Source organism: Cydia pomonella, chromosome 11 (genome assembly GCF_033807575.1).
Source record: "Cydia pomonella isolate Wapato2018A chromosome 11, ilCydPomo1, whole genome shotgun sequence".
Taxonomy (NCBI): Eukaryota; Metazoa; Arthropoda; class Insecta; order Lepidoptera; family Tortricidae; genus Cydia; species Cydia pomonella.
The window spans coordinates 1,033,943-1,055,820 of record NC_084713.1 but is presented as its reverse complement, the minus strand read 5'-3'; the positions used below and the strand labels follow the sequence as shown (position 1 = coordinate 1,055,820).

General features: G+C 37.5%; 2 protein-coding genes across 3 annotated transcripts in view; one reads left to right on the top strand and one right to left on the bottom strand.

The window, feature by feature from the left end:
- Positions 1 to 21,878, top strand: part of LOC133522583 (intermembrane lipid transfer protein VPS13A-like) — an 89,344-nt gene that overhangs the window by 49,314 nt on the left and 18,152 nt on the right. For both annotated transcript variants that reach the window (XM_061857930.1, XM_061857929.1), the window contains exons 36-51: positions 1,362 to 1,526; positions 2,612 to 2,754; positions 3,440 to 3,578; positions 4,196 to 4,409; positions 5,360 to 5,473; positions 6,311 to 6,395; positions 7,783 to 7,933; positions 9,321 to 9,455; positions 10,169 to 10,371; positions 12,265 to 12,401; positions 13,535 to 13,777; positions 14,672 to 14,835; positions 15,199 to 15,303; positions 16,892 to 16,990; positions 17,686 to 17,885; positions 18,453 to 18,525. In XM_061857930.1, the coding sequence (XP_061713914.1) occupies positions 1,362 to 1,526; positions 2,612 to 2,754; positions 3,440 to 3,578; positions 4,196 to 4,409; positions 5,360 to 5,473; positions 6,311 to 6,395; positions 7,783 to 7,933; positions 9,321 to 9,455; positions 10,169 to 10,371; positions 12,265 to 12,401; positions 13,535 to 13,777; positions 14,672 to 14,835; positions 15,199 to 15,303; positions 16,892 to 16,990; positions 17,686 to 17,885; positions 18,453 to 18,525 (2,370 nt within the window). The remainder of the gene's footprint in view (positions 1 to 1,361; positions 1,527 to 2,611; positions 2,755 to 3,439; positions 3,579 to 4,195; positions 4,410 to 5,359; positions 5,474 to 6,310; positions 6,396 to 7,782; positions 7,934 to 9,320; positions 9,456 to 10,168; positions 10,372 to 12,264; positions 12,402 to 13,534; positions 13,778 to 14,671; positions 14,836 to 15,198; positions 15,304 to 16,891; positions 16,991 to 17,685; positions 17,886 to 18,452; positions 18,526 to 21,878) is intronic.
- Positions 19,591 to 21,873, bottom strand: LOC133522584 (uncharacterized). Its single transcript, XM_061857931.1, has 2 exons — positions 20,403 to 21,873; positions 19,591 to 19,887 (listed from the first exon to the last, which is right to left on the bottom strand). The coding sequence occupies exons 1-2, from the start codon at positions 21,420 to 21,422 to the stop codon at positions 19,642 to 19,644; spliced, it is 1,266 nt and encodes a 421-aa protein (XP_061713915.1). The 5' UTR covers positions 21,423 to 21,873; the 3' UTR covers positions 19,591 to 19,641.

Here is a 21,878-nt window from a genome sequence, read left to right as displayed (position 1 = left end):
TCGATGAGTATTAGTGGCCTGTGGAAAACAAAGTTTTATGGAATTTTGAAGGTTCAATCAATCAATCAATCAATCAATCAATCAATCATTTATTTATTTCTTTGAATGCGGTACAATAGTATGATATAATGAAACAATTTTAGTTCAGCACATCCTGCCTGAATAGGCATAGAAATAATAAGTATTGCGTAAAACTGCATGCAGGTAATAATAAAATAAAATTAAGATTAACAATGTAAATACATAAATCATAGCGTTGTAAATAACAAAATATCATTCCATAAAAGTACCTATATACATATGATTAAGTCAAATAATAGCTAAACTAACATTATTAAGGAGCCTCTAGGAAGTCTTTGATTGAGTAAAAACATTTTTCGATTAAATAGATAGTCAACTGCTTCTTAAATCGATGAACTGGGAGGTTTCTGATATGTATCGGTATTTTGTTAAATATTCTTGGCGCCATTCCAAAGAAACTATTTCGCATTAATGCCGTTTTCATAGGCTGAATGTACAACTGTCCCTCATATTGAGAGCGAATTGGTAGCTTACGTCTCTCTGATGCATATGTAAACAAATCTGGATTACGTTTTATGAATAGAGCTACCTCTAGTATATATAATGAAGGCAGTGTTAGAAGTTTTAATGATTTGAATAAGGGAATACAACTATCTCTTACATACACACCGCAGATAGCTCTTATGCATCTCTTTTGGGCTATAAAAGCGGCTTCGCGATTTACAGAGTTGCCCCAAAAAATAATGCCATATCTGATTTTTGATACTACTAGTCCATGGTATGCTACTAGAACTGTATCTCGATTGGCTATTTTTGACAATGTATTAAGAGCGTAAGCCGATTTGCTCAGGTATTTACATAACTCATTTATGTGATTTTTCCAAGTTAACTGATAATCTATTGATAATCCAAGAAATTTGGTAACAGCTACATTCTCTATTGGTGTACCTTCGTAGTTAACATTAATATTGTATTTTATTGATGTCCGCTGATAAAAATGCATTACATTTGTCTTATTCAAATTAATTATTAAATTATTATTACTAAGCCATGTTATTATACTATTCAATTCTGTATTTATGTCACGTTCATATTGTCTTAAATCATTAGTATTGTATTGTTCTAAAATAAAAATATTTTATTTTATTTATTTTCAAAGTACAGTCAGCGATAAAAGCTTGTACCAAAAATGGAATGTTTGCCAAAAACTTATTTGACAGTGCGAGCCATATCTTGGCAACAATTTATATGGAAATGTTTTTGGTGGGTTTATTGTATTATCTGTTACCTGTTGTTAGGTTCCTTTAAAACTTTTGCCTAAAACTGACAATTATTTCTAGGCCAAGGCGTACCCGATGTCATCTCGCCTGGACACTACAATTCAAAAAGAGACTGACGCCGAGACTTTCACAGATAGTGCGAAACGCACGCGCAAACGCAGCGCGTTCGAATCAGAAACTTCCGCCGATGAAGACAATACGGACAACGAGATGACGTTTATTAAGGTATTTACCACTCCAAAGGCCTCTACTCAACTTGCAACAAATCGCATGCTATTGCATTGCGGCTTTTGATCGATCAATCGTTTTCGTTGAACCTGCTTAGCAGGCAATGTATCTAAAATTGATGTACTTACTGAGATTATCGCAATATAAGGACATGATCTCAAGTATTAATTGCAAAAATCTTAACTGACCATGTGTGGTTATGTCTGTGACAATAAGGTTTACGAATTGCCAGTTAAGTGTGGGGGAGCAAAATCCTGGTCAAGGCACCACTTTTGTAAAACCCTATTTTCAGCATCACTTGTAAGTGACTATTGGTACAGGTCGATTCACAAAAGCTGGCACGAATTGAATGAATGAGTGAATGCAAATATCTTTGTGTGTGTCACAATAACCTATAAAATGGTGACTCTGACTGTATACCGATACGGGTGTCACTCATACAATGAAAGTCTTGGCGTTCATTCAATTCGTGCCAGATTTCGTAAATCGACCTGAAGACCTCAGTTAACTGTGTGAATTATGGTTATGGTAGGTATCGAATGTTTGAATACGAGGTAGTTCTTGACAAAGTAAGACGATAAAAGTAGCTTTTTTCATTGTTGTTAATACCGACGACCGGTCTGGCCTAGTGGATAGTGACCCTGCCTATGAAGCTGATGGTCCCGGGTTCAAATCCTGGTAATGTATTTGTGTGATGAACACGGATATTTGTTTCCGAGTCATGGGTGTTTTCTATGTATTTAAGTATTTATAATTATATATTATATATATCGTTGTCTAGGTACCTACAACACAAGCCTTATTGAGCTTACTATGGGACTTAAATTATGGAATGGTACTTAATACGCGATTAAGTCCCATAAGTAAAATAATTAAATACTTCATGTGTAAAAATCTTGAAAGTTTAAACCAGGTAATAAAATCCATATTAAAAACTTTAACTACTTAACACTGATTCCCAACATTCCTATATTTATTCTGTTCTCTGTCACATACAATAAAAGAGTACCTTTATTCTATAGTCACTTTCATATACCATATATACATTATTAGAATCCAATAATCTTTTATCATATTTTTAGAACCCCCAAGGAAACAGAAAAGATGCAGAATATAGCGGGAACATGTCGTTCCTCAACGCGTTGGATGTGGACGAATCTGACTCGGAGAACGAGAACGGACTTATGGATAAACTGGCGACGGCTATGGGACATCTGTTTACTGAGTAAGTTGACATCTAACTTAATGACTTTGTCCGCATCAACTCCACCTCTTAGTGCACTTGATAAATAGTTTCAAATTATAGTAGTTTTCATACTTGATGGGTATATGACAGGTGTCATCTCCATATAATTTATAACCTGGAGCCAGACCAAGTTAAGTTGCCAGCGATTTTGATAGCCCAGTCTGTGCAAGTAAAAGTCATAATGTCATAGAACGTTTTACGTTTAAAATAACACTTGCACTCTCTGGGCTGTCCAAATCGTTGCCAACTAATCTTGGTCTGACTTTAAAAACGCCAAATCTCGCAAAATTGTATTACCGAACACGAGGACACAGGGACACTATTTTTATTTTATTTTATGTTTAATTCTTCGGTTTTTTATGAAAATTTCACAGCATAACAGAAATCAAAAGCATTGTGAAACCAATACACAATTTCTTACACATAATATACATGTCAAAAGAGGTTTAACATATCACAGAAGAGGAAGACAGAAGAGGGTTCATCTATCAAAACCAATGCCACTATGAACAGTATCTAACCGTTTTTTTTTATATATATACTACGTCGGTGGCAAACAAGCATACGGCCTGCCTGATGGTAAGCAGTCTCCGTAGCCTATGTACACCTGCAACTCCAGAGGAGTTACATGCGCGTAACCTAATGTAACTCTTTTATCTTCTAGCGATTCAAGTGCTGAAGAACTAAGCAACGATTCAGACTCGTCTGCGCCTGAGCAGAGCGACGGAGAAACTGACAAGGAGGTTGACAAGACTGTCTCTTTCATCGACGGCGAGAGGAAAGAGAGGACTGTTACGGTTCAGGTTAGTTGACGGATTCATTCCATGAGATTATTAAGAAAAAATATGTCTCATATTAAATGAGACGATCGAATCCGGGTTTGCGAGTCTTCAGCATAGCTGGCTCCAGACAATACGGCAGTAAAAAGTGCTAGTTAACTTGAAATTTTCATAAAATTTCCTCTGGTTACGCGGTTAGTAATTTTAGGTTATTATTGAGGATGACTACCATTGCATCTCGGCGACTCTACAAACCGGCATATTTGAGAGGTGAGATAAATGCACATTTTAAAAAGTTTGGCTTAAAATTCATTGAAAGCATAAAACCCTACCTACCTACTCATAGTGTTGTGTTTCTGCCGGTGAGTAAAGTTGCCAGAGCTCAACGAGGGGGGGGGGGGGCGGTTTAGGGTCGGCAACGCGCATGTAACTCCTCTGGAGTTGCAGGCGTACATAGGCTACGGAGACTGCTTACCATCAGGCGGGCCGTATTCTTGTTTGCCACCGACGTAGTATAAAAAAATCAGTTCGTGTCTTTTTAGTGTATTTTCGTAAATTTGTTTTTCTACTGCTGTGTTTTTTTTATTTCTACGATATTTCCTATTGTTTCTGGTATTTAAATTTACCGAATTTTTTTCCAGGACCCCATTCGCCAAGATAGCGTAGACTCTGGCCTTGAATCAGAAAGCGTCGAGCGTCTCTGCACCTATATAGTCATCGAAGCGCGCTCAGCGCTGAAATTAACAGCGCACGCGGCGCTGGGACGTGCGCTGGCAGCGCTCAGCGTGGATCGGACGGCTTGTGTGGGGGCTATTGTAACGCCACCTCAACAACTGACGCTTACTAACGATATACGTAAGTATTGAGCGTCTCACACACGTAGCAATTAAAGCGCGTTCGGCGCTGAAATTGACGCATGCGGCGCTGTGCCTAGCGCTGGCTGCGCTTACAGTAGATCGGACGGCATGTGTGGGTGCTATTATGACCACGCCTCGACACTTACTAATGACATACGTAAGTATTAAGCGTCTCTGCATATACATAGTCATCGAAGCGAGTTCGGCGCTGAAACTGACGGCGCATGCGGCGCTGGGCCCAGCGCTAGCTGCGCTCAGTGTGGACCAGACCGCTTGTATTGGGGCAATCGTAACTCCACTTACTAATGATGTACGTTGGTATGTTTAGTCATACAACGATTATTACTTCCGTGTTTTGGGTTAAACTTAACAATTGCGTTTACTTAAGGTGCCGAAGGCTCAGAGAGCGTGGTTATTGAAAAATCGTACTGCTGTTTTAGATACAAATACGTTTGTGAAAAATTTAATTAGCAATCTTGAGTATTTTCTCTAGGGACCTCAGCGATTCGAATGCGATTGTTTTTGACTTTCACTCGATAGAAAAAATCACGAACAGTGGTCTAAAATGCACTTTAAAAAAATTGCCACAACTGAATACAGAACCTTCTATACTTCTATGAAATTGAAGTCGGTTAAAATTTTTTAATAGTTATGCACAAACGCATAAAATCCAACAAAAAAATACTTCTAAGAATGCGCAATTTTATTTTTAAGGGAACTCAGCGATTACTTTTTTATTTTATAAAACTTACAACAAATTAAAATTCGAAAACATGGTTACGCTCACTGAGGAAAAAATAAAAACGAAGCACTTTACCGACCCCATAGGACCAGTCACTTCATTGTGGACGATTCTACGAAAATTGGCGGTGGTGTCGATACTAGTATCGATTATCCGCGGTTTATTATTAGTATTTGTATTAATAGTTAGTTTTCGATTGCTTCTAGAGCCTGGCTCCACCGTTCACTTGAAGACACATTCGGAGACAGACCTCGCAGGAAACGATCGGGTGCTTATCGTGGCGGATTACGACGTGGACAGCAGCAGGCCAAGCACACCAGGTAAATTATATATTAATAATCTTGCACACGGCGCATGTAAAATGCAAAAATTGAAGTACTTCCTTGGGTAAACAATGGTATAAAGAAGCATGGTAGCGCGGCTAAAGCAAGTATCAGCTGCAATGTATCTCTTCTAGAAACCCAATTGCTTAACGGAACTTACCCCGGGTTTGCACAATGTTGTATGAGTACTTATATACGAGTAAATATCTAGCAGTGCCCATATATTTAAGACTTAGACTGTCGGTGGAGCGATTTCCATGTATGTCGACCCTCTGCCTTCTTCTACTAGCCCTAAGCTAGCTAGCTCGATGGGTATGTTATGAAGGAGGAGCAGTATTGCCTATTTGCAGTAATCGAGTGTATAACGGGGACATTTTCCGGGGAAAAATAAGATAAAATTTATTTCACTGAAAAATATCTTAAAAGTTAAAACAGTTAAAATACAAAGTTATTTTTTAACAAGCAAATACGTCTGCGAACGATGCTATTAAGCTTAGAATAAATTTAATAATGGAAAAAATACTGTTTTGGGTGAGCCAGAGGCCGTGAGTTCAAGTCTCACCCAAGACAGTAATTTTTCCATTTTTAAATTTGGTCAAAATACACTTAAATAGTCCAACGTAACGTAAATACATTACGCTGATCGAATTGTCCGTGGCGATGGCGCTAGATAATTCGAGTAGCAACTAGACGATTCTAGAGGATTTGATGCAATGGAGTTAAAAACAGTTGATTTCAAAAACTCGAGAGACAGATATACTTACAAATGGTGTCAGAAATAGGGCCGATTGCACCAGTAGCTTATTGCGATTAGATACTCGATATTGTTTCCAGGATGTGATACATCATCAGCAGATATGCTGGATGATGCAGCTGAATTGAAACCGGAGACAACCGATGTCAGTGACGACTGGGATTGGTAAGTTTACAGATTTTTGATAGCATTGCATTAAATTTTGGGAATCTATTTTTACAAATACACTTTTATTAAATTCACTAGTACTGAATAGGTTAGATATGGGTGGATTCCGGTGTATTTTGGCAGAGCCTACGTCAGTTGAGGCCAAACAAATTTATTTATTTGTGTTAGACTATTTAAGTAGATATAAGACTATAACATAAATATTGACTGTAATATTGATTAAGGTACGATGGGGCTGACATAATCATTAAGGATTGTAAGTCCCTAAATAATAAAAGAAAAAAAAATATACATTTTTATTAAATTCATTAGCAACTGAGTAACAAACTCTTGCAAGTCGACTTTAACGTACTTCGAATGGTCGTATAAATATGAAACTTAGCTTACCTTTGTAAGATGACGTTACAATAATTTAGTACAGTCAGCATCAAATACCACCATTTTGTTACCATCGAAATAAGGATTCCGATATATTTGGCCCTTCACTATCTATTTGATGCTGACTTGTACAGTCAAGTTCATCAATATGTATACATGTTTTCACCTGATTGCAATTGTATACATATTTATGAACTCGACTGTACCAGCGAGCTGATGTGATAAAGGAAACAACGGATGGATACTGGTAAAGCTCTTGTATTTCAGGTTATACTTCGTTCTGAAGACTCCTATAGGTGCTTTGGGGATAGTAAAATCTGTATTTTTAAAGCTATATAAGCGTTATAGAAAAATCTCATATTTGTTGTGTCAATGGAAAATTTGCAAAATTGTGACATTTTCGGAGATTTAAGAGAACTTTTCTAATAATATCCGAAAAATGTTCATTACTTCAGCTGCAGCCTCAACTATGGTCCCCTCCGACCGAAAGCACGAAACTAGGCATGCACATAGCTTTTAGGTTTATAAGAATAATTGGAAGTAGAAACACGCCGAGAAGTTTTTGTTAACCCTCCCCCCCCCACTTTTATATCACCATTTTTAGTATTTAAAAATTTACATTTATTTTCCAAATTGACATGACATGAATCATTACTCGTAAAATTAATTAAATTAAAATAACTATAAAGTGTGTACAGTCGCTTCTTAGAGCAAACGATAGCCCTCACACTAGATCGAGCCTAAAACCACTATTTTCATGAAAACTGTAAAAGCTACAATAAAAATGTCTAGGAGAAGTATATTATTCTACAATATTGTCTTTGGAAGTATATTCTTTAGACTTATAGTTTTCAAATTATGCTTAATTTCTCCTTAAAGCTCTGAAAGCTGCGACCATACCTGACATACCTCCTTTCTAAATCGAGCTAAGGAGTCGCACTACATCTGTATTCTTAACAGAAACTTATTCATTAGTATAGATAAGAAGTGACCATCTTTTTTACAGCTTGGAAGGCGGGTTTCCATCATCAGCTCTAGAGACTAAGCCAACGACTTGGCATTCTCCATTATCGCCACCCCCGGACGCCCCGAAGCTACATCGACGGCTTACCGACAAGACGCTTACTATCAAACTGCATGATTTGGATGAACTTACGGTACACAAAAAAAAATAGTTCGTTCGCGCTAAGAATGCAGTGAATCATCATTTAATTTGGTTAACACACAACGGACACACTGCGTATTGGACGCACAGCTAACAAATCGTTCTTCTTCAACCTAGCGTTTTCCGGGCCTAGCGCCAGGGTCCACTTCCCTAATTTACTTACTTCGTTATACAATTCAATACAATACAAATATTCTTTATTGCTCACCAATATGAAAATAACATAATGACATACAAATGTTTTGACGACCGGTTTGGCCTAGTGGGTAGTGACCCTGCCTACGAAGCTGATGGTCCCGGGTTCAAATCTTGGTAAGGGCATGTATTTGTGTGATGAGCATGGATATTTGTTCCTGAGTCATGGGTGTTTTCTATGTATTTAAGTATTTATGAATATTTATATATTATATATATCGTTGTCTAAGTACCCTCAACACAAGCCTTATTGAGCTTACTGTGGGACTTAGTTAATTTGTGTAATAATGTCCTATAATATTTATAAAAAAAAAAAAAAAAATTAAACACACAACTTGTGGTGTGAGATTGTTCTCTTCCATGTCCTCTGACACGACGTCCAGCCAGCGCTTCTTAGGCCTACCACGACCGTGTGCTCTAGAGCCTTGGACAATGAGGTTGAGGCATCTATTTCCGACGTAGTCTACTGGTCTGCGACTTATATGGCCGTACAATCTGAGGCGACTTTCGAGCAGCTTATCCGCTACGTCACGGATTCCGAGGCTGCTACGGATATGTTCGTTACGTATGCGATCTAATCGCGTAACGCCACACATCCATCGCAACATCTTCATCTCGGTTATGTGAAGCTGCTGGACATGTCTTCCGAGGACAGGCCAGGTCTCGCTACCATATAGTAGGACTGGGCGGTTGATTCTCTTGTACACAAGGCCCTTTAGCTTCACCGGTATCCTGGGGTCGCAGATGACACCGGTTACTTTTCGCCATTTTGTCCAAGCAGCACTTATTCTGGCTTGGACGTCGTAATCGATTTCACCTGATTCGAGCATTTGAATTTATTCGTTCGTTACGTTACGTTCGAAAGTATGACAATAAAAAAAACATGGAGCGTGTGAATGATATGGTAGAAATAATCACAACAGACGGACAACTCTCGATAGTCTAATTGATAAAGGGGCCTGGCATGGCGGGCTGGTATCCCGTAGCTGTGAGAGGCAATAATTAAAAAAAAAATTCCCTCATTTAAAAACATTGTGGACACACAAAACACAAAACAATATTTTTATTTAACTACATGAACAAACAAAAAAATTTAACTATTGGAGCTAAGAAACGTAATGGAAATCGTGCTGATATCGAATTACTGTCCAGTCATATATCGAATGACTGTCTTTTGTTTTCAGATTCCTTGCCCCCAGCGCACTGTGTCGAAGTTGCATGTGCTACACCCGAGCAGGAATGGAACCCGTTACTATATTGTTGTCGAGCGGACTTCGAGTTATAACCAGCAGAAAATCGTCGTGCGATCGCCTCTGCAGGTGATTTTATGTTATATACTGTGTATGTAATGAAACAATTTTCATGAATTTACATTTGGATAATAGCGATTCGATAAAAGGTTTCGCTATTAAAAATAAATAGGTACAAAAAGTAACGAATGCTTTCTGTTCCATCGGTGTCAAATGACATGCTATGCTTATGAGATTGTTTACTTTTCTCAATAGTACCTACTCTTGTAAGCGCATTAACTTTCAACCCCTTTCAATCGTTTAGGCTATGGATTCCGGCATTAAAAGTATCTTAACTTTAAGGTTAACTTCTTTACTAAATTTCATCCAAATTAGGTAATCTACATATAGATAAACTTTTAAAATTTTATTTTTAGTAGGATAGTAGATTTTATTTGGTATTAATCACACACTGTCAAATTAAGTTTAATTTTAAACATAATTAATTACAATATTATCACAAATTAAAATACAATGTCAATTAATTATTTCAATTCACGTAAATATTAATGTCAACGATTTTATAATTCTAATGTATTAGGAAATCAATAAAATATAATTCAAATTAACTACTTGCAATTAGGAACAATATAAATAATCACAATTAGATAGACGAGAATAAAGACATTTAGCAGAATAAACTATAAAAAAACATGTTTGATATAATAACAGAGATTTGGATATTGGATATATTTCATTCGCTACATAATATATGTATATTTTACGTTAAAAACTACTTCCAGCTCCGCAACGAGACCTCATACCCACTAGAGCTATTCTACAAAAAAACCGACTTGCAAGCGATAGGGGCCGAGCTGATCGGATCCGTCAGCAACCCGTTCGACGACAAGATGCGGCTGGCGTGCGTGGCGCCGCAGGACACCTACAATGTACCCTTGTATATCGCGTACCATTGCAAGTTGTTCCTATTGCCCGTACTTGCTGAGTAAGTAGATTAGATTAGAGGTATTTATTTCTTAAAGAAAAAGACACAGTATTTTATACAAAAGGATAAAACAAAGGCTTTCACTAATTAATAAATAAAAAAATGTCACGACAAAAAACAAAATGTCAATGTATAGACACAGTATAAATAAATAATAAATATTATAGGACATTATTACACAAATTGACTAAGTCCCACAGTAAGCTCAATAAGGCTTGTGTTGAAGGTACTTAGACAACGATATATATAACATATAAATATTTATAAATACTTAAATACATAGAAAACACCCATGACCCAGGAAAAAATATCCATGCTCATCACACGAATAAATGCCCTTACCAGGATTTGAACCCGGGACCATCGGCTTCATAGGCAGGGTCACTACCCACGAGGCCAGACCGGTCGTCAAGTATTTCATCTACTACCGTAAAACTATCCAACTATATAGAGTGTTTATTTAGTCACCTGCAATAATGTACAGGGTGAATATATAGGTCATACTGAGCAAGTTTGGTGTGGTGTGGTGTGACAAGAATGGATAGGATAAGGAATGAGTATATAAGAGGAAGCCTGAAAGTTGCACCCATAATAGATAAAGTAAGAGCGAATCGCCTAGCGTGGTATGGGCATGTGATGCGGAGGGATGAAAGTCATGTGACGAGAAAGGTATTACGAATGAATGTGGAGGGATGGAACGGGAGAGGAAAACCTAGGAAAAGGTGGATGGATTGTGTGAGAGATGACATGAAACGAACGCGAGTGAATGATGAGATGACGGGTGACAGAAAGATATGGAAGAAAAAGACATGCTGCGCCGACCCCAAATGAATGGGATAAGGGCAAGCGAATGATGACTGAGCAAGTTTGACTATAGGACCGACCACGATATCGTGAAAAAAAATTTTTGTTTCTAACATTTTGGCTGTCTGATCTTGTTGACGTTTTGTATCGGAGAGTAATTTTTTTTTCGCGATTTCGGGGTTGGTACCATAGTAAAAGTTGATCAGTATGACCTACATATATATTTACCACGTAAATTATTGCAGGTTAACTAAATAAACACCCAGTAGTCACAAAGCTCTAAATTAAACTCCAAGACTGACTGGAATATGTTAGTTAAGGTGTGAATTTTATTTGATTGCCGCAGTTCCCAGCCAAAAAAATTTTCACAGGAGAAAGAAAAAACTCAGGCCATACCAAAAATAAAAATGATATTGATACCTAATAAAATTTTAAACTTGTGGTACTGGTATATAGTTGTATTTCATGTAAATCGATCCAGTTCATTCAAAACTGACATAGCCATGAGTTTTTTTAAATACTACATTGGTGGCAAACAACCATATGGCCCGCCTGGTGGTTAGCAGTCTCCGTAGCCTATGGACACCTACAACTCTAGAGTAGCTACATGCGCGTTGCCGACCCTAACACTCCGCACCCTCGATGAGCTCTGGCAACCTTACTCACCGGCAGGAACACTACACTATGAGTAGGCTCTAGAGTTATTTGGCTGTGGGTTTCTGTAAGGTGGAGGTACTTCCCCAGTTGGGTTCTGCTCTAGATCTGGAATGACATCCGCTGTGATGTGCCCTACCACACAAAGCGAGATGACATTCCCAATGCCCATACCTCTCTTTTGGACGTAGTTTAAGGACATACTTGGGTCCAAACTCATGTCAAAACGGAATATGTCTGTCAATTCTTCCTTGAGACTTTCCGAATGAGTTCAAGCTTGGGGTTTTTGATCAAGGAGTTCTTTAAACCACCATTGCTATCAAAAACGTTGGATTGCTCTCAAAATGATTTAACCTCTCCAGTTTAATTTAAATATACCCAGCATCTGTGTTTTGCCATTTTATAATGTAACCAGAGCTACACACTTTGTTCTAGCAATTACCAAACCTCAACTCAAGGCATCTGGTGGATGGAACTGGCCAAAGACCTGGGCAGTCCAAGGGATATAGTATGTCCATCTAAGTCCGAGGAAGACTCCAAGGTTTTCGCCATGAGGATACTAACAGTCGAAGGTAATTCTGTTTGAATATGTTATACGATTTTATTATATCGAACAAAGTGGCCATGGTGTAATGATTTTTTATGATTTATACAAGGTGCCCGTGAGCATTGCGAGAGATTTTAACGGTGCATTGCTGGTAATATTTAGAAACTAAAATGTCATATAAAATTTTCTGGGTTAGGCCTAGTTTCAGAGATAATTAAATGTTTTTCGAAATCATTCTTTCGCCATAAGTCGGTACAAAACACATTTTTGACTGCGGTATTGCCTCTTTGAGGTCTAGTCTGGACATACCTATTGATTGACATCGAAAAATTAAAAAAAATGTATTCGAGAGGCTACCCCCAAACAAAAGCATTTTTTTTAGTTAATTTTAGTTTGTGTTTATCAATAAAAAATACGTTTTATGTACAGGAGTGTTCAAAAAAAGGGAAAAAAACAAAAAAAAAATTTTTTTTGTTGAATTTCACAAAACTCATGACATTTTTTGCTTCTGTTGCCATCAGGAATGTACCGTCTCGCAATACTCACGGGCACCTTGTACATAGTAAATCGATCTAACCACGGCGTACGCGTACATTTCTTATCAATCTTTGAGCGATCGAAATATAACGTTCAAAGTGGTGTATAGATGTAGTGAATAATCCTTTCCCTTCGTGTTTTCCCAGAAACGTTCGCATTTATCATGCTACTTCAATCAACCTCAGTACTTTTTGTACTGAGACAGACTGAAATAGCATGACACGTTCGTACGTTTTTGTGAAAATACGATGAGAAAGGATTATTCACTACATCTGTAAGTACCTAAATTGACTTCTGGCGACGATTTTGTTCGAAACATTTGACTCGTAACAGTTAGCAGAGATAGTTAGTTGTATGAGGGGATCAAGTATCTTTGCAGCTTACTGTATATTTCCAGGCCGGTTGATTCACTCGATTACTTTTTCAGGGCATCATAAGGTGCTCAATTTCAGTAAGTTAATACGTCAAAATGGTCCAAAAACCGACACAGCTGAGAGTGCCCATAGAAAGAAATGAAGTAGGTAAAAATACTTATTTTATGAGCTCTGTCGGTTTTTGGACCAGGCTTCATACAAATTTCCCCATGGTCCTTTAAAATGTTTATGAATATGTTTGTTTCAGGCTGCCCCTCCCCAAAAATAACCCGTTCCATCCCCAACTACCTAATCCGGGTGCTCCCCCCACTGGCGGTCTACAACCGCCTTCCATACGCGTTAGAGCTTACCTGCGGCGACATCAGCATGCGGGTGTCGGCAGGCGAGCGCACGCACACACACGCACTGGAGCTCACACAGGCGCACCGGGTCACTGTGCATGTGCAGTACATGGGGCTGCCGTGGACCGGCAGCTTCACTCTGTCACCAGGTATTGGTGGTCCCAAACATCTTTTTGAAGAGAAAACTTCTTTAGCGGCGCTGTGCAGTTTTTGTGATGGGGAAAAAGTGTTAAACTAGCGACAGGTCACGTGACCGACAGATTCGTCGGATTGAAAATTCGTGAGACACGTGACCTGATCGAAAAACTGTTACAATGTCGTTGAAGCTAGTACTTAAATTGTTTATGTAATATAAATTGTCATGTTTGTGTACGATAGCGCAATGAATGAAGATTGTATTTTACCACATAAATGATATGTCAATTAAAGCAATTCGTGCAAAATTCCATTCCCTAACCATTCCAAAATGTCAAAAATGCATTAATATTCAAGTTTTCACTTCTGCCTCCTCCCGGAGTGCAACCCGTTGTTTTTTTTTATGAATTTAAACTTAAAATAACACTATGCCTCCACTATTTTGGATAAGTCCAAAAATTTTATAGACAAAAGAATTATATTTAAATATTGAACCTGCTTACAATATTTCTCGAGAATCGGATGATAAATGCGACCTACAGAGAACATCAGGGATGGAGGGTGTACATACCCCGCACCAATTATGCTTCTCTGTTTGGCCTAAATGTTGACTTGTAGAGAATACTGCGTGGCATTAAGTCCGCCATTTGTCACTGTATATTTTTTTACTGTGCAATAAAGTTTAAATAAATAAACTTCCGTCTATAACAACTAGTCAATAACATAACTTAAGCATAACATAACACAACTTAACATAGCTTAACCGTACTTAATATACCTTAACATAAAGTAACTTAACATAATTTAACGCAACATAACATAACTAGAACTTTACGGCCTCCTAGCGTAGTCATTTGTGACCCTACCTGCGAAGCCCGAATTTATTTATAAAATAGTTTTTTTTACAGATGTGACCGAAAAAAACATAACAATGAGTACAGAATGCGACACCCAGGGCGGGAATAAGCAGTTGGGTGTCCGAGCGTGGTTGCGACGAGCAGACTGCTGGCAATTACATCTGCATGCGCCATATTGGATTATCAATAAGACCACACTGCCATTGCAGCTAAAGGTAAAATTTATTAGTCTCTCGTAAATAAATGCAAGCACATACCCCCTTATTCATAAACGTGTACTAAAGTTACGATGCCGCTAATAATCTTTTGTCCCTTTCCGACGTATTGGTATGATGGAAAGGGACAAACGATTATTAGCGGCATCGTAACTTTACGAGACGTTTATGAATAAGGGGGTTAGTATATTCCGATTATTTCGAACCTTTTTACTCTTGTCTTCTCAACTCACCAGAATCTTTATACCTATTTTATAACTGTCCAACACGCGGCTGGACAGATTTTCAAAACTATTTTTAGTTTTCACGTTGCGTTGTCTGCCTACGTAGGTGCGTAGCTAGTGAAGTTGTGCTATTGTCCAGGGCAGCCACTCGGACACGGTGTACGAGGTGACGGACGAGCCGCTGCTGTGGGCGCCGGCGCGGCGCCACCGGCAGGCCGACAAGCTTCGGCTGCGCGCGCACCAGGTCATTGCAACTTCAGTTTATTTTCCATCGAAGAACTTATACCTTTAAACGAGCAATTCTTGTATATATATATATGCGTTTTTCTTACGACGCAGACTATGGTCGCTAATTTCGTGTTGCCGGCCACTGTCCGTCTGGTCCAGCGGGTTAAGACGCGGACTACTAAACGAGTGTTACGGGTTCGAATCTCGCCCGGTGACTAATCTTTGTTTTTTTTTTATATGTTCAAGTTTATATATCATTTTTTAATTTTTATTGTTTTAGACAAGTTTAATTTAGTAAAAAAATTTAGTTAAGATTATCACCTATACACCACCATATTACAATAAATAGTTATAACCGAGCAAAGCTCGGTCGCCCAGGTACTTAGTATTCAAGTACTGAAGTGTTATTTTCAAATTTAGAATGTACTTATAGAGTCAGCATCAAAAGTAGCGTTTGAAACAATGCGCCGAAAGTATCTGCCGCCCTCGAATACTTTTCAAAATGGAACTATGTATATCTCGACAGTTCGCCTTCAAAAGTATCTGCAATAGTTTAATTGTTCTATAGATACGTATCTTTTTTTGTGTGTATCTGCTATCACTGTTATCTTATAACAAAAGTTGTTTAAGCTATCAGAGACTGGTAAATATTTTGGACGCATAGTTTGATATGCTATTTTTGATGCTGACTGTACAAACAAGATTGCTTGTCAACTATCAAAAGTACGACGAAATCCGTTTTAACTAATATGGAATCCGTAATCCGAAAACTTATTTGCTTTTGTATTTAAAAGTTGTATACCAAGATGTATCCAACCACCGTAACTAACCTTAAGTTTCAGTAAATTTAAGCCAGCCGCTAGTCCGCTATAGAATCTAATTTTCAAAGTGGTCCCGTTTTTGAATAAGTTGCCCGTGTCTATCACACTCATGAAGTGTTTGTATACGTGATGGCTTCCTTTTTCAGAAATCAGAAATCATAGCATTTATTCGTGATAAACTATGACATACAAAAGTATAACAACATAACAAAAGAAAGAAACATAGAATAAATAAATAGTTTACCACGAAATGGTCCCGCCTCAGCATTAATGCTAACCCAAAAGTCAGCGCTGATCTTCCGGCGAGACCATTTGTGGGTCACGAACGCAGCTGTACGACACGGCATAAACATAAAACTGAACGCGGCTTTGCGGCGGCGAAAGGGCGGCGATCAACGCCATCTAGTCTGCCGGCGAGACGTCATGATGAGAAAAGAGGCCATGTCGTACGCGTGCTGATAGATACAGATAACAACGATAACAAGACCATTTATTAGTTTATTACTTACTAGCATCAGTGCAAAACATGAACGAAAATAAAGGGGTTTACATGGCAAGAAATTAAAAAGAAATTCAATTCAATCTTACAATATTAAAACTAAGGATACCACCTAGGTGATTAAGGTTTTTTCGCACACTTCAATATTTTTTAAGCGTACCTAAGCCTTATTCTATGACCACATACATAACTATTATTCTATGACCACATATATAACTAGTTTAGTTTAATTTCTATTGAACCCTTAATGAAGTAAACTTTGAATATAAGTGTTTGTTTAACAGTCCGCGTGGTCCCGCGCGTGCCGCGCCGCCGCCGCCGCGCCCGGCCTTATCGTGTGCGCGCACACCGAGAGGAAGATGAACTACCGGATCCTGCTCAATGTAAAATATACTTTAAAACTGAATTTGTGTAGTGTACACTTCAGCGAGCCCGCTTTGTCAGTAGAAAAGGCGCAAAATTCAAAATTTGTACAAGATATTGATCCTTCGCGCCTACGCTTTTTAAATTTGCCGCATTTTTCTACCGACAAAACAATTTTTCTACCGATAAATGGAAAGTGGGTTTTCATCGTCGCTTATTTAATATATTGAATGGAATGGACTGTTGTTGATTCAGTTCTGATTTTATATCCTTACTTATGCTTAGACCCCAAGACCCAATATGATAAATAAAATACATAAGGTTTGGATTATTTACTATACAATGCTAAAGTTGAATTTGTCTGAAAAAGATAACCTCACCGAGCGTCAAGTAGTTATACATCTACACGTCTATCCTTTTGAACTATGCACTCAAGCTTCATGCTATATTTCATCTCATTATAGATACTATCATGTATTAAAAAAAAAAAAAACGAAAAAGAGTTTGTCGTTTTTATATACTTAAGAGACCTGCTACAATGCTAGAAAATCATAAGTAGCTTAAAGTTATCGGCTAAAAAGTAATCTTTGAATAATCGAATTTTACGTATTGTACCCCGTTTATAATAATTTATTCGTTTCATCTTATTATTCGTTTGAAAAAATATATACCATTTTATCCATTTCTTCGATTGTAACTTACTTTTCTCCCACAGGTAACGCTCTCCGAACTCTGCCCCCAACTGACCAAAATCGTGACCCTCTTACCATACTTCCTCGTGTACAACGACACTAAACGTCATTTGCGATTCATGGAAGAGAATGAAGCAGCAGATCTCTGGATAGACTTGGCACCCCAGCAGTGTACACCGTTCTGGCCTCAGACGGACTCTATGGCCATGCATTGCAAGTACAGGTAATTGTTTGATATCAGTTTTTTGCGCCGTACATTTGATTGTTGTCAGCTTCAGCTGTTATTTTACTTTTTTTTTAGGGTTCCGTTCAAAAATGTACAAAAGGAATCCTTATGGTGCGACTCTGTCTGTCTGTCACATTCCTAAATATCTTAAGAACTACGTAAGCTATCCATTTGAAATTTGGAATAATTATGAAAAACGCTAATCCACATTAAAAGTGTTTATTTTTTTTAATTAACTATGGCAAATTCCCATTATGAAGATGGGGCAAAATTTAAAAGTCTAGTTACTAGGTCAAGTGGGGTATCATTTGAAAGAGCTCAAATTGAACATTACTAAACACTTTTTTTCATTTATTAAATGATACCAATCTATGTGAGTTATAGTCGGTTTAATTAAGAAGTAAATTTTGACAGTTATGATTTGACCCTTATATTTAAGAAGCTAAGACATACCGTTTAACTGACTGCCTCAGTCTCATACATATCTCATACATAATTTCCAATGTTGTGATTTTCTTTTCGTCTTCAGTAAGTAAAAAATAAAATGTATTTACTTGTTAACAGGGACTCGGGAGTCGTGAGCCAGCATTTCCCGATTACGAAGAATCATTTTACGGTACTGAGGATGGATAAGGGGGTAAGTGATTTTATATGATTATTTATTAAATAATCATACTCATTTTTACGCATGAATAAATAAAAGCATGAGTAAATGTTACTTGTTTATTTATTATTTTCTAGATTATTTTTGGTGGTGCTGCATAAATATATTATTTTCTAATTTACGACCGCATATTCTTAAACCATTTGAGCATCTTAGATTTTGTTGACATAAATAAATTAATTTTAACTACAAACGTGGATTGTCAGACTTTAGCGTTTGACAACATAAGTTTCCCGCATGATGTACCTACCCACTAAGATAAGGTACTACAACGCAATCTACTACAACTGTAAACACGGATACAAATATTAACCAAAACAAATAAAAAATAAAAACAATAATATTAAATAAAAACCTACAAAAAAGTGCCACAGAAAGAAACTGAAAGGGATGCAACAGGTTTTGATGGCGAGATTAATTAGCGTGTCAAGCCGTTTCCGTTAATAGAAAGAAAGCGGTAAATTTAAATTATGTAGGCGCGAAAGGTTATCGTCTCATAGAAAATTTGAATTTCGCGCCTTTTCCTACTAACAAGGTATACGTAATTTCTAGTTAGTAGATTATTAGGTAAGGACTACCCGGGTTCTCTCTACATCTGTGGACTCTCTCCTTGTTATATGCTGTACAACGCTTATCTATCTCAGTTTTTACATTTTCGGCTGCAATATAGGTACACAGTGTGTCTTAATTTTTCTACATGAGAATCAAGATCCGTATTTCTTGGCATCTTCCTTTCTAACGACAAAGTCTGCGAACCATGCGTCCATACTCGTATCTTAATAGGTTTTACAGTACATATGGTGCTACTTTACCGCATTGGTGCGAAAATTAGCATATTACGTTACTTATGTCGAACATTTAAAGGGCCATATGTACTGTAAAACGTTGTACGATACACGTGTCGATTTAAAACATTCCCTTCGGTCGTGCTTTCATATATCGCCACTCGTTTCGAATTTCCTATTTCACGTACTTGTATCGTAATGTACTATTATTTGATACTGTAGGATGCAACATAATATTGCTGTTTACAGCGTAGTAAAACTGCACCTATGGGTGGTCTCACGCTGTTTCTCTGTTTAGTCTGTGTCATTGTCCGTATTTAGTTTTCGGCCTCTGCCTTTCTAACGACAAAGTCCCGTCATTATGTAATGTATAAGCCGTTCCCCGCGAGCGATGTGTCCATATCTTAATAGCTTTAAGGTGCGCGTCGCTCTGTTCCTTCGCTGCTGAGATTGGAGGGGCTGGTTCTAATGGCACGGATGGTAAAGAGTATGATGATGATAATGATGATGGTGGAGGTGGTGGAGGCTGGTATTTCGTGTTTGAGGTTACCTGTAACAATGAACATGAGATTTTTGTCTTTCTTTAAACAATTGCATTTATTTTATCCCTTAAAGGCAGGCAGCGGTATCATCTGCTTTTCATTGCTGTTGGAACTTAACACGTTGGCTGCCCACCATACCTAACCTAAAGTGTTGCTCCCACGGCCCATACAAATTTAGTGATCCCACCGGTGATGGTCATGGCAGCCAACGTGTTAATTAACATACATTAAGGTTTAAAATAATGTGGTCCTATATAGGACATTCCAACTAATTATTCTGTTTTAACCAAGACTGATTAGAATATGTTTAATATAATTCAGTATATATGGAAGCATTAGGACCATTGAACAAATGTTAAATAAATGAACATTTCACTCTTCATTTATATTTGTTGATACTAGAAAAAGATGTAAAATTGAGTAGATCCTTTTATCCACCCATTAAAAGAAAAAAATATCTATACACGATCTGGGAGAGATTCTAAATGGGATCTAAGACATTGAGTTTTCTTTAACTACTTACTGTATAATGTGGTACTTTGTACGAACTGACTGTATCCAATTTATGAGCATTGCTCATCAAAGGCAGATCTCCAAAATTTTCCACCTTGTAGCTCGGCCTTACTACTGTTGGCACATTATTTGTGTAAGAAATATCAAAATCTTCTTCTCTTAAATTAACAGGCTTCGGCAATAATTCTTCTCTTTGTCCATTATCTACCTGTTTTGGCATGTCATTAATCTCATGATGTATATACGCATTTAAATATGATATCTGTTTATTTTGCATTGATTCTTCTGTTTGTAAATTTGCGGTATCGTCGTTAACATAGACTATTTTAGATTGAGTGGCGTCTTCGGCGTAGTTTAATAGATCTGTCGGTGCGTATGGGCCGTTGTATTTACTATCATATTCTTGAGGTTTAGACCTAAATTCTTCAGTGTTTTGTGATTTAAAAGGCCCATTATATACTTCATCTTGTGGCTTGAAGTGAAGTGGGATTGAATCTGATTCCTGTACCCAAGGTCCGTTTCTGTTAAATTTATCCGATTCATAGATTTTATAAGGACCGTTTAGAGAAAACCCTGGAGTAGAATAATCAGTATCTTTTATAACTCTACTTTCATCTCGTTTATAAGGTCTTCTTTCAACTATGTTTTCTCTAAACCTTTCTTTTTCGCTGGCGACATCTATGAGCTTATCCAAATCTTGCTTGCTTAAGTATTTAACAATGTTATTTATGTCTTCGTCTCTTAAACCGTCATTGGGTCTTTTACTACTACTAACCTTCGGCCTTGGATCGTGTGGTCTTCCTGGGTATGGTGGTTCATCGTCGTCCATCATGTATCCAGGAGGGGGAGTTATAGAAAAGGCCCCCTTGACAGGGTAACTGTTTGGGGGTCGTCGGTAGAACCTAGAAGGATAGGAGTAGTACTTTCCGCGTTTAACTCTTATGTGTATAGTTTCATTTAGAAATGCATCTTCACTAAAAACTGAACTTAAAATAGTCAATAGCACTGTCACTGAAATTATATTCCACATTTCAGAAAGGTTTCTACAAGAAACTTGTTTTATGTACCTTATCGTGTTTCAAATCGAGGGTTCCACTGAAAACTGAGCACCAGTGAAATTTTGTCATGTCTTATAATAGTTGAGATGAAAGTGGTGTAAATTGAATTAACACATCCACCTACACTGCGCGCGTTACGACTTTGTCGCTTTAAGGCGGTAGTAAGTGGCGCCAAGTGATGCTGTTTAACGAGTGAAAGTGACAAAGTTGTAATATTCCAGAGGGGCACGATGGACGGATACAGTTATGCAATATGTCGTTATGTTGTGTTATGTTATAACTTCCGAAATAGTGTTGAAATGAATTATTTATTTTCTTTTTGTAGACATTACGTTTAACTAAATAAGTTATCCTGATTTCTGCTTCTCTAGTTATATAATGTGAAATTATCTGGTTTATTTAACAAGGATTAAGATCAATATTATTGG